The 20,106-nt window shown below is 40.7% G+C and overlaps 1 protein-coding gene across 2 annotated transcripts in view; it reads left to right on the top strand.

Moving 5' to 3' along the window:
* The first annotated feature begins 1,660 nt into the window (after nucleotides 1–1,660).
* Nucleotides 1,661–20,106, top strand: part of tbxas1 (thromboxane A synthase 1 (platelet)) — a 130,860-nt gene continuing 112,414 nt past the window's right edge. The window contains exons 1-2 of one of the 2 annotated variants that reach the window (XM_020456486.2): nucleotides 1,661–1,786; nucleotides 9,428–9,570. In XM_020456486.2, coding sequence (XP_020312075.1) covers nucleotides 9,476–9,570 — 95 coding nt within the window. In that variant the 5' untranslated portion in view covers nucleotides 1,661–1,786; nucleotides 9,428–9,475. Of the gene's footprint in view, nucleotides 1,801–9,427; nucleotides 9,571–20,106 lie in introns of both variants that reach the window. The other variant, XM_020456488.2, reaches the window with a different exon arrangement.

The raw sequence follows: 20,106 nt of genomic DNA, 5'->3' as shown, positions 1-20,106 counted from the left end.
TCACATTCAATTCGTTGGAATAAGTTAACAAAGTATCTCTGGGTCTTGTTTTAGAACTGCGCATTTAACATTGTGTTGAATGATTCTGTGGGCCATTCGTCGTGCCTGTGTCAAGCACTCATCATACAGTATGACGACATTAGATTTGCACAGAATTAACTCGAGCCAAAGATCATGGATATACTGACAAGATACCTGTCTCTCCGCTCTAATAATGGGAGTCGTTGTCCACAAAGTGGTATGGTGGGCTTCCTCCCACCTATCCTTTCTTTGAATTGGTGGATACATCTTATTATTGTAATATTTTAAAATATTTGATTAGGGTTGTTACGCAATGGAGAGAAATCCAACGCTCCTAGCCTCATAATATGAACATGCATAGCCATCTCAAGACAATATAAAGTGTTTTTTCAAAGTTACCGGGATGTCACGTGTCCTACTTATATCAGTACACTCATAAAAATGTAAGCATTACGAAACTTATTTTCGATCAAATAAACCTCACGTAGAAAATAAGACATTCTTTTTTGTTGTTGACCAAATTCGACACTCTCGCGTTGATCTCCATACAACAATCTATTGCTTGTTGTGCGAAACAACGAAAATACGCAACCTGCTGGAGGGAGACAGATTTTCCGCCGAGTTGGGCCTCTCTCTTTCTCTTCCTCTTCCTCTCTGCAAGTGTTGAAACCGATTACAGGTTAACACAGTAATCTGCCATTTACCAGCAACGTTAAAATTCACCTTCTGCACTATTTTCCCCAGGCACACCCCGGCGGCACATTTTATATTTTCTTAAAGAGAAAAGGGGCGTCAGTTTTTTTGCGCACTCTTCCCCTGTTGATAATAAAGTAACAATATATAGGCTATAGAACCATCACTAAAATAATACATTCAGCAGGCTATTATAGATATTTTGAATGCATGAGTCTAAAACACATTGTGGATGAATGGATAGATGAATGCATGACATAATATGTCTGATATAACTGGATAACGTTAATTATATTGCATAAAATAGAAATAATTATGTTATTAGTCTACTATTTATTGTAAGCCTACTTCTGAGACCTTTATGCCATGTTGCTGTATAGGTGTGTGGTGCCAGTGAAATAACATCAAAAACATCATTTGTTTGTAATACTTTCCAATCTGGACTCTAAAGTCAGTGCACTGTCAACTTTACATGCACCTCGTTTGACATTCTCATCATCCTCTCCCCACAGCAACTTCTGCAGCAGATCTGATCTGAGTCACACATACCATTGTATCCATCACCTGGAATCCTAAAACACAAAACAAAAACAATTAGAACAGAGTTTGTTCTCCATAAAGTAAGCCATAGGACCACATAACCTAATGATATAAAATAAAGCGTTTTCTAATTTGGGGCCACAGTTAACTACGCTACAAACCGTATACATGACTGTAAATTTGCTTGTTATACATAGCCTAGTCAAGTGCATACGCAATAGGCTAATCTGATTTATTAAATTGACCTTATCTATATAGGCCTATTATGTTGATCAATTTGTCAGCAAAGCAATGCCTTTCAATTTGACAACATATTGTTTTCCTTTACACTATTTTCTTTTCTAAATGTAGGTGTTAGCCAGAGTATATCTGAACAGCTGCTTCTGCTTGAGCAAAAGAGATTCAACGACCAGGAGAAAAAAACACGCACAGATGTAGTCCTTCTAGAGAACTACAGTACGTATTCATCTCTTCCGTGTCAACAACCACAATTCGGCCAACTATATATACTCTACAATCAAGTAATACCGAGGTAAGAATTAAAAGGTAAATATATACATTAACTCTATGTAATTGTGTTCACTCTATAGTTACTGCAAGCTGCGAGTGACTGCCGTAAATGTGTCAAAATGTATCAGTTGTGATCACGTGCAACCTTCAGCGACATAATGCAACATTGTAGCATTATCAAACACCAGTCTTACAATGTCAATTTAAGCATATTAAACGGTCATACATTTTGGCATGGGTTATTTGATAGCTATTCCCATAATTGTTTAACTCAAATCCCATGATCAGTCGAATTAGGCTATGTTATGTGACAGCAACTCAATTCAATGTAGCCATCACTCCTAGACTGGTGTTGTCGGTATTAGGTTGTTAAGTAATATTTATCATTATCTGTCAACAACATTGCTGGTACTGGACACAATCTTTAACATACATGAAATCATTGTTGAATGAAAGGAAACTGGCAAAATACTATTTCAAATTGGACTAGAAAATATAATACAGTTCTATTAAGCTATACCTCATTAGACAAAAACTGTAGGCTATCTGTACAAAGTTAATGACCCAGAAATGTAATAATCTTATTCAGTAATTGTCCCATTTTTCCTAAATAATGATATTATTAATGAATTGTAGTATCCATAATTATATAAGCCATAACAGTAGTAAGGACTTTTTGATTGAGGTTACCTTAATGTATGTCTGAAATGCTTCTAGGCAAGTACATGATCAAACTGGATTCTGAATTCCTATAGAAGTCTAGTCAGAATAGTTAATTTCACAAGCATGTTGTACTCTTTTGGAAATTATGGCAGAATGCATCAACACAGAGCTTGTACAGAATATTCTGGATTTCTTTCTATAGTGACATGAATTAATACATAGACCCAGACCTACATGATCCTCAACTATGTCATGGTTAACATATTGTGTTAAATATCTACTGAATACGGAATGTTTCTCACCGTCACAGAAGAAGCATGGACTTTGATGTTCAATATATAGGCTGATTGATTTTAAAAGGCAACTCCACCACTTTTCGACCCGATTTTCATCGGTTTGAAATACCAGTGTCTACATATGTGAAAACTGTGCATTTCTACATTTTAAAGAAAACAATCTAAAGTTAAAAAGTTCTACCCAAAGACATCATCAAAAGTAAAAACTTTTTGAAAACAGTGATTTTCAAACACTATGAGATTTACGGTGACATGGGGAGTGAGAAAATAACCTCCTCTGGCTAGAAACTCGTTGCAGGTTTTGAAAATCACTGTTTTTCTTACTTTTAATCTTACCTTGTGATGTCACAGACATGCATTTTTTTATTTTTTCAACCTCAGATCATAGACATTTGGTGCTGGAGATAATGAATATGACGTTGAAAAGTGGCGGAATTGCTCTTTAATAGAGATATAAAGGCAGATGAAAAGACTAGCATGTTCAAATGGGTCATTTTTTGAAAGATTTAAGAAGTGACCTTGTTAGACACGTGCTCTGCAGATCTGTGCTGACTATTTGGATTACTCCCAAAAGGCACCCGATTTATTCCCTATATAGTGCACTACTTTTGACCAGGGCCCATTGGGCTCTGTTCAAAAGTAATGTGCTATGTAGGAAATGGGCCCTGGTCAAAGTAGTGAACTATATTGGGAACAGGTTGCCATTTGGGACACAGACTATCTGTTGTGCTACATGTCTGGGGTAAGGATAGGGATAGGGAGAGAAGGGATATGGAGAGGAGGGAGAGGTAGAGGTGGGGGAGCCAGCTGTAGTGCAGAGAGAGAGGCTGTTTTCACACTCATTATTATGTGTCAGTGGAAAAACATCTCACCCCATGTAATATAATGAAATAGCCTATACAGTGCTGAATCAGCCTAAATGTGTTGTTGTCCTGCTGTTATCTCCCTCCGCTGTGCTGCATGTTGTGTATAATTGTCTCAGTAATGATCCTCTATGCTCTAGTGTATAAATATAAGGTAGATTACAACTGCATGCACTGTAAATATAAAATAGAAACATACGCTCCTCTGTTTATTATTTTATGATTAAGCTTATCAATGTGTTCTAAAACCAATAACCTGAGAAAATTGATTTTGAAATGTTGTTTAATTTTTGCATGGTTAAACCAGACTGAATGTAGTTACGGTCGTATCTACACTTGACACTTACAGTACATTCAACTTCTGCTATCAGAATGCAAAGCTATCAGAATGCAATGTTGCTTTGTGGTTTGATTGTGTTCAGATCTGTCTGACGACTTCAGTATGTGGTCAGGGATGCATTGTGTGAGGATTTCTCCTTAGTCTGGATGCAATCAGCACATACAATGGGCGAAAGCATATACAATGGGCGACATCATCAGCATTCCTCCCACAAGTCTCCAGAAAACGTGTGTTTTGGGACCGAGAGGCAACTTTTCATTATAATGTTGGAGGAAATACACGTTCCTAGCATGTGAACGTCTTTGCGGGCCTCCTAAATGCTGGCCAGCTAGCTAATATTCATAAACAAATATTTTTTTGTTTGGCTAGAGTTATGCTAACCCATTTGTAATCCCTTTAGTGTTGCTTGCTAGCTTTCTGGCTAGCTACAGAGGTGAACTGACTAGTTAGCTACAGTAGTTAGCTACTGCCATCAGTTGTTGTTGTGTTATTGTCATATGTTGCCTATTCCACCATTTGTAGAATGCATACTGTCATTTGAATATAGCGTAGGTAAAGGGAATCCGGACACACTGCAGACACAGTCGATACATTTAAATGTATACTATCGTTCAAAAGTTTGGTGTCACTTTTTGAAAGAAAAGCACATTTTTTTCCATTAAAATAACATAAAATTGATCAGAAATACAGTGTAGACATGGTTAATGTTGTAAATGACTATTGTAACTGGAAATGGCAGATTTTTTTGGGAATATCTACAAAGGTGTACAGAGGCCCATGATCAGCAACCTTCACTCCTGTGTTCCAATAGCATGTTATGTTAGCTAATCCAACTTTATCACTTTAAAAGGCTAATTGATCATTAGAAAAACCTTTTGCAGTTATGTTAGCACAGCTGAAAACTGTTGTGCTAGTTAAAGAAGCAATCAGCATTTGTGGGTTCGATTACAGGCTCAAAATCGCCAGAAACGAAGAACTTTCTTCTGAAACTCGTCAGTCTATTCTTGTTCTGAGAAATGAAGGCTATTCCATGCGAGAAATTGCCAAGAAACAGAATATCTCCTACAACTGTGTGTACTACTCCCTTCACAGATCAGAGCAAACTGGCCCTAACCAGAATAGAAAGAGGAGTGGGAGGCCTCGGTGGACAACTGAGCAAGAGGAGAAGTACATTAGTGTCTAGTTTGAGAAACAGATGCCTCATAAGTCCTCAACTGGCAGCTTCATTAAATAGTACCCGCAAAACACCAGTCTCAACGTCAACAGTGAAGAGGCGACTCCGGGATGCTGGCGTTTTGTTGGTGTTTTGTTGATGTTCTGGTTTATGGTAGGAAGATTTTAATTAATACTGAACAAAAATATAAATGCAACATGTGAAGTGTTGGTCACATGTTTCATGAGCTGAAATAAAAGACCCCAGAATTGTTCCATATGGAAAAAAAAACGACGGATTTTTCTCAAATTGTTGTTTACATCCCTGTTAGTGAGCATTTCTCCTTTGCCAAGATAATACATCCACATGACAGGTGTGGCATATCAAGAAGCTGATTAAACATCATTACACAGGTGCACTTTGTGCTGGGGACAATAAAAGGCCACTCTAAAATGTGCCAGCTAACTTTGATTAACTTTGATTAACAGCCAAAAATAACAATTGATTTTATAGTTTATTAAGAATCCTATTTCTTAGATATATGTTTTTGGTTGTTATGAAAAATCCATGCAGTATTTTTCTGTATTAATAAATCAAATCAAATCAAATTGATTTATATAGCCCTTCGTACATCAGCTGATATCTCAAAGTGCTGTACAGAAACCCAGCCTAAAACCCCAAACAGCAAGCAATGCAGGTGTAGAAGCACGGTGGCTAGGAAAAGCTCCCTAGAAAGGCCAAAACCTAGGAAGAAACCTAGAGAGGAACCAGGCTATGTGGGGTGGCCAGTCCTCTTCTGGCTGTGCCGGGTGGAGATTATAACAGAACATGGCCAAGATGTTCAAATGTTCATAAATGACCAGCATGGTCGTATAATAATAAGGCAGAACAGTTGAAACTGGAGCAGCAGCACAGTCAGATGGACTGGGGACAGCAAGGAGTCATCATGTCAGGTAGTCCTGGGGCATGGTCCTAGGGCTCAGGTCCTCCAAGAGAGAGAAAGAAAGAGAGAAGGAGAGAATTAGAGAACGCACACTTAGATTCACACAGGATACCGAATAGGACAGGAGAAGTACTCCAGATATAACAAACTGACCCTAGCCCCCGACACATAAACTACTGCAGCATAAATACTGGAGGCTGAGACAGGAGGGGTCAGGAGACACTGTGGACCCATCCGAGGACACCCCCGGACAGGGCCAAACAGGAAGGATATAACCCCACCCACTTTGCCAAAGCACAGCCCCCACACCACTAGAGGGATATCTTCAACCACCAACTTACCATCCTGAGACAGGGCCGAGTATAGCCCACAAAGATCTCCCTGTTCATTGAATCTATGGTTTAGCCCAGGTGTAGCACTAGCTATTTCTACCTGGCTTTGCTAGTTGTTGTGTTCAACTGCGAGGAGCTCTGATGAGTAATATTTAGCCTATCCATGTGTGGGTACGCTGTATAACACCTAACTCTCGAAGTCCTCCTGACTTTAGAGTCTGGAACGGCTCTTTGATGTTGTCGGCACAATGCATCGATAATGAAGGGGGCAGTGCTTTTTTACTGATTGGTTCTCCTTTGTGTCTTTCTCACTCAAACACCCACATGCACAGCCACCCATGCACGCCCCCTTCTATTACAACAGTTGGAATTTCAAATCCAAACAATGAAAGGTCTCAACCCCCGAGGGATAAAAACATTTGAGAGAACCAATCAAACCCATTGCACAATTTATGAGCGAATATTACATTAACAAACGGCCTCCTTTCCAGACCAGTGTGGTCACAGCGCTCTGTGCCCACTGGGCACAGACGTCGGTTCAACGTCTAGTTTTGATTTAAATCTGGTTAACAAAAACATGTCACCATGTCATTGGATATAGGTTAAATGTTGAGTGAAAAAAATGACATTCCCTTATGTTGATTACTTTTTGCAAATTCAATCAGTTTTCCACATTGATTCAACGTCATCACATAGAATTATTTGTTGTTGAAACCAGTTTTTGCCCAGTGGGTGAGCTGTGAGGCATGTGGGTCGCGTCAGCCAGGCTAAACCTATTTCCTTAGGTCAAATGCAGTTTTGATACAGTTCAATTCTTTCTTGAGAAGTTTTTGTTCATCTTTTGTTTGTTTTTTAAGTCCTTTTTACATATGCCTTGCTGACATAAATCATCACTTATCCTAAACTGCTATCACTAGGCTATCCTTATTTTGTGAATAAAACAACTATTTTGCTGAACCTCCTGCCTACCTGCCTTCTGGCAGTTAACTTCTAAAAGTCTAAGCCGTTGGGGTGGGATACTACTAAGCTAACATATTGAATTGTTTTAAGATGGTCATACCATGGAGCATTTAGCTATTTGATGTAGAATTTTAGGAACCCTTGAGGTATCCCCAAAATAATATTTAAAACATATTTTGATTTTAAAAAGTATTTGGCCTTTACACTAAAGCCCATAGAAACACCTTGAATAACACATTCATAAATGGCAAAAAAAGACAGTCAAAATATGTATCATAAGGAAGAAGGTTTTGAATGGTCTGTCCTATATCTAGGAGATATAAGAAAGCTAAGGAAATATATTTTTTTTACAATTATTTAACCCCTTATTTTTGCTGGCACAAAACTACCTCCATACATCTCTAGTTTAAACTAACAGATTATGATGGGTATTTTTTATTATGTTACTTACTGTAGATTGACGCACGTGTCACCACATAAGAAAAACACATTAATTGCTCTGGGCCTACTTCAACTCTCTCAATCTCTGCAGGTTTGTGGTTTCTAAGGTAACATTCACCTCTCCATCAATGATTTGTTTCAGCAGAAGCTTTGTCCAAACCTCCTGCTAGCTCTTCACCCTTCCCTTCCCCTGCTTAGAGAGAGCCCTGAGGCTGAGAGCCTCCTCTGTCCTGTCTGCCCTTTCCTCTGGAACAATGTGTTACTGAATGACCAACCCTCTGAGAGGAACATACAGGCCAGATGATCACACACTGAGTCACACTCAGTACAAGCACACTCAGTCACACTCAATGTGTGGTACAGACAGGACATTGGGCAACACAAAAATTACATTTTGAGAAAAAATAACAGTACACTCTGGAAAAGCATGTACATGTCAATAGACAGAGACTGAGCACATAGAATGCCAGTGTTCTGTGTTTCTGGAAATAAATATGCTATGTTTTAGCATTGATTGCTTATCTGTGCCTTTACTGTGTATTTGGTTATGCTTGAGCTGTGTATGGCTCATAACTCAAAACAGCTGATGAGTAGAAAAAATCATTGTCAGATCAATCTAACTGTGTTTACAGCTAAAATAGGCTGCTTCACAGTAACCCACTTTCTTTTCATATGCAGGAACATCACCACCCTGCATACCAACAGAAACCACAAGGACAATTTCATATTTCATATTATCTTGTATATTATGATGCATGTGACCGATTCCCTATTTAAATCTAATTTACCCAACACATAGGCCATGAAATGGTCTAAAAGCAAACTTATCATATTTTTATCTGCCTTATACTCAAACGTTTTACTATAGGTGTCACGCCTTCCGCCAAAGTCGGTTCCTCTCCTTATTCGGGCGGCGTTCGGCAGTCGACGTCACCGGTCTTCTAGCCATCGCTGATCCACCTTTCATTTTCCATTTATTTTGTCTTGTCTTTCTGCACACCTTGTTTACATCTCCTACTAATTAACATGTGTATTTAACCTTCTGTTCCCTCCATGTCTGTGTGGGGTATTGTTTATTATCAAGGTTGGTACGCTTCCGGCTGGTTTGTGCCAGGTTTTGTTTTATACCCGTGCTTTGTGGCAGCCGGTACTTTGTACTTGGGTTTTGTACTTTGTGCTGCCTCACTTGTTCTTTGGGAATTTGTTTTGTGACGCGGTTGCGTTCTGTGTTATGATTGCCTAAGTAAAGTGCTTTGTCCATTCATCTCTGCTCTCCTGCGCCTGACTTCCATGCATCAGCTACACCCACCATTGACAATAGGTGATATGTCATTAAACAAATAAACCAAAAATACTAAATGACAGTACATGCACACGTCCGCGGTGGAAGCACCTTGTAAAGTATGCGAACATGCACGAATGGAGCTCTGAGAAGAGGAAACAAACACAAAACAGGCCTAAGCATTCAAAATAAATGCACAAACTTACATAACCTAGCTAGATATAACTTTTAACCTAGAAGTCAACAGTTATTGTTTGTGTTTTACAAGCACCTTTCACCTGCATTCTGTTCATCTGTTCAACTCATGATCTTGACTATTTAAATGCTTTGACTTCTCATTGCTGCCCTATACATAGGCCTATTCACACACACCTTCTCTTCTCTCCATAGGAGCTCTTTGGCCGGTGGTAGTTTTGGCCTGAGTTGGTGATCGGCATCATGGAGGTGGTTATGAACATTCTCAAGACACCAGTGCCCAGTGGGGTGTCTATGACCCTGGGCCTGTTCATGATCTTCCTGGCTCTGCTGTACTGGTAACTCAATGTCTTCTGCCTCTAGTCTAGGTCAATAGAACAAATCCAAAACTCAGCATGTATTGTATACAGATGTGTCATGTGTGTCTGTTGGTACTGTATGTATTTTTCAGTCTAGTTGGGTTATATTTCCATTAATATGATCCCACTATGGAAAGGGCAGACTCTCACGAACACAATGGTGTTTTTCTGTTTTCTACAAACCCCCACAAGTGTCACTGGACTCGTTTGAAGGTAAACCGGTACCGGTTTAAAAAATGAATGGATGTATGGAAATTGGGATAAATATGTATCAAACATATTTGTAAACATTTTTAAAACATAAACATTTGGGATACCTACAGGGGTCCTTAAATTCCAAACCAAATAGCGTAACAGTCCATGTTAGCTTAGTAGTTAGTTCACAGAAGCCGGCATATCACTGTAATTGTATGGTGTTCCGATGACACACACAAAAAGTCCTCAATTCAGGATGAGTGCTTAATCAGCATACACCAGTCAAAATAGAATGTGCTTACTCTCAACCCTCATCACATCTGACAAAAAGTGAGAAAACGACTTTGCAGAAGGAGCACGTTTAATTTTAGCCCCACATTAGCTAGGATTAGTAGTCGTTGAGTTCAGCCATGTGAGATTGCTGCCATACAAAGGAGTGAGAGGGCCTGACAAGCATTCTCTTTCTCCTTGCAGAGCATGGAGACTGACTGAACACTGGTCACTGTGCAAATCAAAATCAAATGTATTTATACAGCCCTTCTCACATCAGCTGATATCTCAAATTGCTGTACAGAAACCCAGCCTAAAACCCCAAACAGCAAGCAATGCAGAAGCACGGTGGCTAGAAAAAACTCCCTAGTAAGGCCAAAACCTAGGAAGAAACCTAGAGAGGAACGAGGCTACGAGGGGTGGCCAGTCCTCTTCTGGCTGTGCCGGGTAGAGATTACAGCAGAACATGGCCAAGATGTTCAAATGTTCATAAATGTCCAGCATGGTCAAATAATAATAATCACAGTAGTTGTTGAGGGTGCAGCAAGTCAGCACCTCAGGAGTAAATGTCAGTTGGCTTTTCATAGCCAATCATTAAGAGTATCTCTACCGCTCCTGCTGTCTCTAGAGAGTTGAAAACAGCAGGTCTGGAACAGGTAGCACGTCCGGTGAACAGGTCAGGGTTCCATAGCCGCAGGCAAAACAGTTGAAACTGGAGCAGCAGCACGGCCAGGTGGACTGGGGACAGCAAGGAGTCATCATGCCAGGTAGTCCTGAGGCATGGTCCTAGGGCTCAGGTCCTCCGAGAGGGAGAAAGAAAGAGAGAAAGAGCGAATTAGAGAGAGCATACTTAAATTCACACAGGAGAAGTACTCCAGATATAATAAACTAACCCACTCAAGTGACACACCCCTCCTAGGGACGGCATGAAAGAGCACCAGTAAGCCAGTGACTCAGCCCCTGTAATAGGGTTATAGGCAGAGAATCCCAGTGGAGAGAGGGGAACCGGCCAGGCAGAGACAGCAAGGGCGGTTCGTTGCTCCAGAGCCTTTCCGTTCACCTTCACACTCCTGGGTCAGACTACACTCAATCATATGACCCACTAAAGAGATGAGTCTTCAGTAAAGACGTAAAGGTTGAGACCGAGTCTGCGTCTCTCACATGGGTAGTCAGACCATTCCATAAAAATGGAGCTCTATTGGAGAAAGTCCTGCCTCCAGCTGTTTGCTTGGAAATTCTAGGGACAATTAGGAGGCCTGCGTCTTGTGACCATAGCGTACGTGTAGGTATGTACGGCAGGATCAAATCGGAAGGATAGGTAGGAGCAAGCCCATGTAATGCTTTGTGGGTTAGCAGTAAAACCTTGAAATCAGCCCTTGCCTTAACAGGAAGCCATTGTAGGGAGGCTAGCACTGGAGTAATATGATCAAATGTTTTGGTTCTAGTCAGGATTCTAGCAGCCGTATTTAGCACTAACTGAAGTTTATTTAGTGCTTTATTCAGGTAACCGGAAAGTAGAGCATTAGTCTAACCTAGAAGTAACAAAAGCATGGATTAATTTTTCAGCATAATTTTGGGACAGAAAGTTTCTGATTTCTGCAATGTTACGTAGATGGAAAAAAGCTGTCCTTGAAACAGTCTTGATATGTTCGTCAAAAGAGAGATCAGGGTCCAGAGTAACGCCAAGGTCCTTCACAGTTTTATTTGAGACGACTGTACAACCATCAAGATTAATTGTCAGATTCAACAGAAGATCTCTTTGTTTCTTGGGACCTAGAACAAGCATCTCTGTTTTGTCCGTAAAAGTAGAAAGTTTGCAGCCATCCACTTCTTTATGTCTGAAACACAGGCTTCTAGCGAGGGCAATTTTGGGGCTTCACCATGTTTCATTGAAATGTACAGCTGTTTGTCGTCCGCATAGCAGTGAAAGTTAACATTATGTTTTCGAATGACATCCCCAAGAGGTCAAATATATAGTGAAAACAATAGTGGTCCTAAAACGAAACCTTGAGGAACCCCGAAATTTACAGTTGATTTGTCAGAGGAAAAACCATTCACAGAGACAAACTGATATCTTTCAGACAGATAAGATCTAAACCGCATAGACCAATTTGGGTTTCCAATCTCTCCAAAAGAATGTAGTGATCGATGGTATCAAAAGCAGCACTAAGGTCTAGGAGCACGAGGACAGATGCAGAGCCTCAGTCTGACACCATTAAAAGGTAATTTATCACCTTCACAAGTGCAGTCTCAGTGCTATGATGGGGTCTAAAACCAGACAGAAGCATTTTGTATGTACTAAAACACTTGAGTGTCTCTCTTGATCCTTGGTCTTGGCAGAGTTGTGCAGACTCAGGACAACAGAGCTTTGGAGGAATACGCAGATTTAAAGAGGAGTCCATAATTTGCTTTCTAATGATCATGATCTTTTCCTCAAAGAAGTTCATGAATTTATTCCTGCTGAAGTGAAAGCCATCCTCACTTGGGGAATGCTGTTTTAAAAAATAATATTTATTTATTTTATTTTACCCCTTTTTCTCCCCAATTTCGTGGTATCCAATTGTTTTAGTAGCTACTATCTTGTCTCATCGCTACAACTCCCGTACGGGCTCGGGAGAGACGAAGGTTGAAAGTCATGCGTCCTCCGATACACAACCCAACCAAGCCGCACTGCTTCTTAACACAGCGCCCTCCAACCTGGAAGCCAGCCGCACCAATGTGTCAGAGGAAACACTGTGCACCTGGCAACCTTGGTTAGCGCGCACTGCGCCCGGCCCGCCACAGGAGTTGCTGGTGCGCAATGAAACAAGGATTTCCCTACTGGCCAAACCCTCCCTAACCCGGACGACGCTAGGCCAATTGTGCGTAGCCCCACGGACCTCCCGGTCGCGGCCGGTTACAACAGAACCTGGGCGCGAACCCAGAGTCTCTGGTGGCGCAGCTTGCACTGCGGTACAGCGCCCTTAACCACTGCGCCACCCGGGAGGCGGAATGCTGCTCTTTAGTTAGCTTTGCGACAGTATCAAAAATACATTTTGGATTGTTCTTATTTTCCTCAATTAAGTTGGAAAAATAGGATAATCGAGAGCAGTGAGGGATCTTCGATACTGCACGGTACTGTCTTTCCAAGCTAGTCGGAAGACTTCCAGTTTGGTGTGGTGCCATTTCCGTTCCAATTTTCTGGAAGCTTGCTTCAGAGCTCGGGTATTTTCTGTATACCAGGGAGCTAGTTTCTTATGACAAATGTTTTTCGTTTTTAGGGGGCAACTGCATCTAGGGTATTGCGCAAGGTTAAATTGAGTTCCTCAGTTGGGTGGTTAACTGATTTTTGTCCTCTGACGTCCTTGGGTAGGCAGAGGGAGTCTGGAAGGGCATCAAGGAGTCTTTGTGTTGTCTGAGAATTTATAGCACGACTTTTGATGCTCCATGATTGGGGTCTGAGCAGATTATTTGTTGCGATTGCAAACGTAATAAAATGGTGGTCTGGTAGTCCAGTGTCGTGTCTTTTACATGCTATTCTATAAAATAATTTATCCGTAATTAATATTACCTGATTGAGCTAATCATGTAAATGTAATTAACGAGAGTCAGGGCACCACAAAATAATATGTATAGAGCTGTTATCTTCCAAATAAACTCTTAAAGATCGAGTAATATTTTACATCAATCGCAGTCAATATTAATCGTCATCTTAATTCAGTCTCATCTGAAGTTGTAAATTCTTAGTTATCTGCACGAACCCTGGCTCACAAGTTGAATCAGCAATACAAAATTGGGTTTAATTATTTATTTACTAAATACCTAACTAATCACACAGAATTACACATACACATAATTAAATCATAACTTGATTACAAATGACGTCATAAAGGAAAACGTCCCTAGCGGGCGGAACAGATATGACAGCTTGTTACACAAAAGAAAAGGGGCTGGGTTTGAGTGAAAGAGCGGGAAGACTGAGGAACAAAGGGAAGAAGCTGTGTTACCGTAAATACAGTATCTTATGCATTCTAAATTACCGCCCATTTGGAAAAGGAAAATGCAATAAATATTTACTCTGAGCTGCGCTTCGGTAGGTTGGTGGTAGATGGAAGGCCGTGTTGCCAAACCGAGTCCTTTGAAGATTGTCTCTGCTGGTAAAAGGATACGTTGTAGTAACGTCATTGCGTGGTAGACGGGATACTCTGTCTGTTCCTTCCTAACCTGCGTTTGCAGCTGCGGTTGCTAACTCAACGGCTAGGAGGTATCACTTCTGTAGGGAATAAGAGTTCAAAGTTCATACCATTCACAACCAAAGCTCACGCTGATGTTGGCTTCGTTCTGTAGTTATTATCAGAACCCTTCTGACATAGGACCGTCGTCCTCACGTCCTTGGAACAGCAGGTTATATTGTCATCAAGGGCTTTATATAGGAAGGGAGAGGAGGGTTTGTTTGAAAAGTTTTATAGCCCATGTCCCTTCACAGGGGCGGGCCACTGAATGAGCAGAGCCCTATCTTTTGAAAACCCAAACCTCACATTTTAGAAGCTAAAATTTCATCCCATCATGAATAATTTCATATTCAAACATTTAAATTGAACAACAATTCTATGTGAATCCGATAACTCTGATGTGTAGACTTTCCACTGTAGAGTTTATGTCATCTTATCATTGATGAGAATGTCTCAGATGACAACCGAACTGACATCATATTCATTAAGTACCACCGCATATGTTCAATTGGTCGCATTACCAGAATATAGTTCATTTCCCCCCACCTTCTGATGTTCCCAGAATCTCTATGTTAACCCAGGGTTTTGCAAATGTAACATCAGTAGGGTAGAGAGAGGAAAAAGGGGGGAAGAGGTATTTATGACTGTCATAAACCTACCCCCAGGCCAACGTCATGACACCAGGATTATGAGGAAAAACATTAAGATCCACAACATTTATTCCATGGGACAAAACTAGGTCCAGAGTATGACTGTGACAGTGAGTAGGTCCAGAGACATGTTGGACAAAACCCACTGAGGCGATGATGGCTCCGAAAGCCTTTTGGAGTGGGTCTGTGGACTTTTCCATGTGAATATGTGAAATATATGTGAAAATCACCAAAAATTTGAATATTATCTGCTATGACTATAAGGTCCGATAGGAATTCAGGGAACTCAGTAAGGAACTCTGTATATGGCCCAGTGCACTGTTGTGGAAAATGTAGTTTCTTTGTAAAGCAAGCATAAAGCCTGCTGTTTGTGGTATCCCCGTGATACAGTCTTTTAACTTGTTGGTTATACATAACATACTGTAGGTTTCCACTTCAGATGTACAGTATAGCAGTAACAGACACCATGTTGAAACTGTTGGGTTTAAAGATGCCCACAACAGACACAAACACACACATGTACACATGCATACGCACTCACACACACAACACATACAATACAGTAACACTCGGTTCCACAGAACAAGTCAATTCCTGTCTTTTGGCGCAGCTGCCATTCAGTTGGAAGAAATTAAAGAGTTTTTAATGTAAGTTCCCAAATTGAGATTTATACTGTATCTGAGGATGAAACTTGCCTGCATGAGGGGTCGGCATGACACCGGGGTTAGAAATTAACATATTTAGGAGGAGCAAAGTCAATTTGTCTCTGGCACGACTCCATAAAGACGTAAGCCACATTAAATAATTAAACTCACAGTTTAAAGGAGATGTTGCATCATTGAAACGTCAAGCGTCAATCATGTCTCAGTAGTACCTTTGCACTCATCTAAACTGCACAAGTTGTTCTCTGGGAAATCATAACACTGCCTTGTTTGCTGTGAAGTCCTTTTCCATTTACTTCACATAAATACTCATACTCTGCATGCTCAAAATGTCAAGGCTTGTTAATAATCTTTATTTCCAAGCAATGGCTTATTCACAGTTGCGGCACTGCTGGCAGTTTTAATACAGGGATGTTTTCAACAGCAATACACAAACACTTTCTCCCTCAGGAGATCTAGGGTTTGTCTTGGCCAGGCAGTGTCTGCCCAATCCGAGTTATCCACTGCTCAGGCTGAACCTCAGCTGAACCCTCCCTGGGACCAGACTCCACCTCTCTCTCATGGCATCTGAACGCTCAGCCGTCTGGCTCGAAGACCACAGGACAGAGTGCCACCCACTGGCCAGTGGAGTAATGACCTGTCTGTCTATAAAACAAAGAAGGCTGCTGCTTGGATAAACAGGGTTATAATAATTTGGCACCAATTGTGGAAAACAGACTGAAACAAGAAGGGACTACCCGAACTTGTCCATTTTCTGTTTTGCTACAGAATTCCCTAATGAATACAATCCTGGTTTATTCCCACTATAAAATAATTTGATCGTCTGTTCTTGCGTTTTATGGATGGCAATTATTATTTTTACAAAATAGACCGTTGTCCCACATGGTTTGGGCAGGTCCAGTCCTTTCTGACTCAATAGTCCATTGCTTTTCTTTTCTTTCCGGTGTATGTGACAATAAAATATCTATTTTATAATTTTTGTTTCACTCATGTAAGCTTGATGGGGAAATGATCTGTCTGTTTGGGGATACAGAGAGAAGTTTCTATAGCTTAGGTAACACGGATATTTCCACGAGAGGTCGATGGTATTTTTGGACACCGATAATTTAACGAGGCAAGTTAAGAACACGTTCTTATTTTCAATGACGGCCTAGGAACAGTGGGTTAACTGCCTTGTTCAGTGGCAGAACGACAGATTTTTACCCTATCAGGGATTCAATCTTGCAACCTTACGGTTAACTAGTCCAACGCTCTAACCACCTGCCACACGAGGAGCCTGCCTGTTGCGCAAATGCAGTAAGAAGCCAAGGTAAGTTGCTAGCTAGCATTAAACTTATCTTATAAAAAACAATCAATCATAATCACTAGTTAACTACACATGGTTGATGATATTACTAGTTTATCTAGCGTTTCCTGCGTTGCATATAATCGATGCGGTGCGCATACGCGAAAAAGGACTGTCGTTGCTCCAACGTGTACCTAACCATAAACATCAATGCCTTTCTTAAAATCAATACACAGAAGTATATATTTTTAAACCTGCATATTTAGCAAAAAGAAAGGTTTGCAGGCAATATTAACCAGGTGAAATTGTGTCACTTCTCAGGGTATATGCAACAGTTTGGGCCGCCTGGCTCATTGCGAACTAATTTGCCAGAATTCTACGTAACTATGACATGACATTGAAGGTTGTGCAATGTAACAGCAATATTTAGACTTAGGGATGCCATCCGTTAGATAAAATACGGAACGGTTCCGTATTTCACTGAAAGAATAAACATTTTGTTTTCGAAATTATAGTTTCCGGATTTGAACATATTAATGACCTAAGGCTCATATTTCTGTGTGTTATTATGTTATAATTAAGTCTATGATTTGATAGAGCAGTCTGACTGAGCGATGGTAGGCACCAGCAGGCTCATAAGCATTCATTCAAACAGCACTTTTGTGCATTTTCCCAGCGGCTCTTCACAATGCTTCAAGCTCTTCACAATGCTTCGCAGCTCTTCGCAATGCTTCGCAGCTCTTCGCAATGCTTCGCAGCTCTTCGCAATGCTTTGCAGCACTTCGCAATGCTTCGCAGCTCTTCGCAATGCTTCATTCCTATAATAACTACAACCTAAAACTTCTTACCTGGGAATATTGAAGACTCGTGTTAAAAGGTACCACCAGCTTTCATATGTTCTCATGTTCTGAGCAAGGAACTTAAACATTAGCTTTCTTACATAGCACATATTGCACGTTTACTTTCTTCTCCAACACTTTTTTGCATTTAAACCAAATTGAACATGTTTCATTATTTATTTGAGGCTAAATTGATTTTATTGATGTATTATATTAAGTTAAAATAAGTGTTAATTCAGTATTGTTGTAATTGTCATTATTACAAGTAAATGTAAAAAAACGCCCGATTAAACGGTATCGGCTTTTTATGGTCCTCCAATGATCGGTATCGGCGTTGAAAAATCATAATTGGCCGACCTCTAATTTCCACCATCTGTGTGTTATACATTGGGTCTCCCCAATATGCTATTAGTTCAGTGTGAGTATTGTGTGAAATACAATGCACCCAGCACACAGGCACAGTGACTGAACTACCCCCTCACCCCATCTCTCTCTCTCGGTCTCACACACACATACACACACCCTCCTCCGCTGTAACTTGAGACGATTGTTTTCCTGTCCCTGTGTCCCCTCGAGAAAGTGTGCTAAACTCTGTAGCGAAATGAACTCTGCAAGGAACACAGTGTGTGTAACCCAACCAGGGTCCATTCACTGGCTAGTCAGTCCAAGTGGAAAGCATGACATAGCCGCCGATGATTTCACAACAAATGAACTCTGAATAAGGCTGTGATATCCAAGTGTCTCATCGTTGTTGGATGCTCTACCATAAGCACTGATTCAAAGGTCATGATGAAGATTGTGATATCATTGGATGTTCAGACACAGAGCCATATTGCAAATGTAAGACTTAGGTAGCATCCCTTATATAAATTCATATAGGGAGGTTTAGTATAAGGAGATACTCCTTTAGTTTGTTTTTGATATAAATGGCTTTCAAATTGTCAATATCCTGGCCACACTGTTCACATGTACAGTTCTCTGTATTGGACTCTGACATCATGCATGAACCAACGTGTTTCATTAAGGCTGAATCTATAAGCAGACAGGATAACAGTGGCTCCGCTTATTTAAATAAGCAGATGCCCTTTGTGCAGTAATATCCCTCATTGGAAATATGCAATGAGAGATTGATCAGATCAAAACATTTCATCCCACTCCTTACATGCCTTGCCAGTGCTCTAGGAATAGTGTGCATATGCGAGTGTGTGTATTTGTGTGTGTGTGTGTGTGCGTCTGCGTGCGTGCAAGTCTTTACAGCTCCCCTTATAAACCCTGAACCCTACTGAATAATAGAGGAAGTAACGGAGAGCGGGCTGCAGCTAAAGTATCAGAACTGGGCATTATAAAACGACCCACCCTATTGAGTAGCTCAGACTGGAGCCTCTTCAGGCAGAGCCATAGTACAGTCCCTAATTAGACCTGGGTTCAAATACTATTCAAAATCATTTCAAATAGTTTATCGTGGCTTGATTGAGCATACCTGGTGCAATTGGACTAATATATTAGTCCCAAAAGTGTGATCTCTGACCCATCTTGCACTCCAGGCATACAAAATCAAAAGTTGAAATATTTCAAATAACATTTGAACCCAGGTGTGCGGGCTCTAATATAAACCCAGGACAGCTGACTTGGCAGCACTGCACCACGGTGCTCCGGCGTCCTGCAGTTTGACTTCCGTTGTCATTGGCCGAGTCCTGTGGAGTGCTTATTTTTTAATTGAGGCTGTTTGGACAGCTCATCCATCACTGACTGCACACCTCACACCTCCCTCCCCGACAGACAGACAGACAGACAGACAGACAGACAGACAGACAACATGCCCCGCTCAGTCATTTTTATTTTAAAATGGTTATTAATATCGTATATGGTCTGCTGCTAAAATATCACAGATACCAACCTACCCACCCACTGAACTATACAGTACATCCTTCTCATCCTTCCAAGTCCACAAAGGCACTGCAAAGTAATCTATGTACAGGTAGCAAATGTCCGATTTAAAATGTAGGCTTGCGCTTGACATGCTATGGACAATAGCTCATTCTCGCCCTCCTCCTCATGATATCTGACCTGACAGACTGACTTGAAACCTACGGAAAGACTGTACACCAAAGAAAAATGTGTTTTTAGAAGCATATTAATAGATTTTCACAAAAAAATGAAATTGTCCTTCTAATAAGTCTATCCCAAGTTAGGAAATTTGGGTAGACATTTAATTGTAGATGCTGTTATGGTAGCCTATAGTATGGTAGATGGTAGATGCTACTCTGTAGTACAAAGCTACACTCTTAGAAATGCTACACTCTTAGAAACGCTACACTCTTAGAAACACTACACTCTAAGGCTGTCCCCATAGGAGAACCATTTTTGATTCCAGGTAGAACCCTTTTTGGTTCCAGGTAGAAC

The sequence above is a fragment of the Oncorhynchus kisutch genome, linkage group LG22 (assembly GCF_002021735.2).
Source record: "Oncorhynchus kisutch isolate 150728-3 linkage group LG22, Okis_V2, whole genome shotgun sequence".
NCBI lineage: Eukaryota > Metazoa > Chordata > Actinopteri > Salmoniformes > Salmonidae > Oncorhynchus > Oncorhynchus kisutch.
The sequence above is the reverse complement of the archived record's forward strand: the minus strand, read 5'-3'. Positions and strand labels throughout refer to the sequence as shown.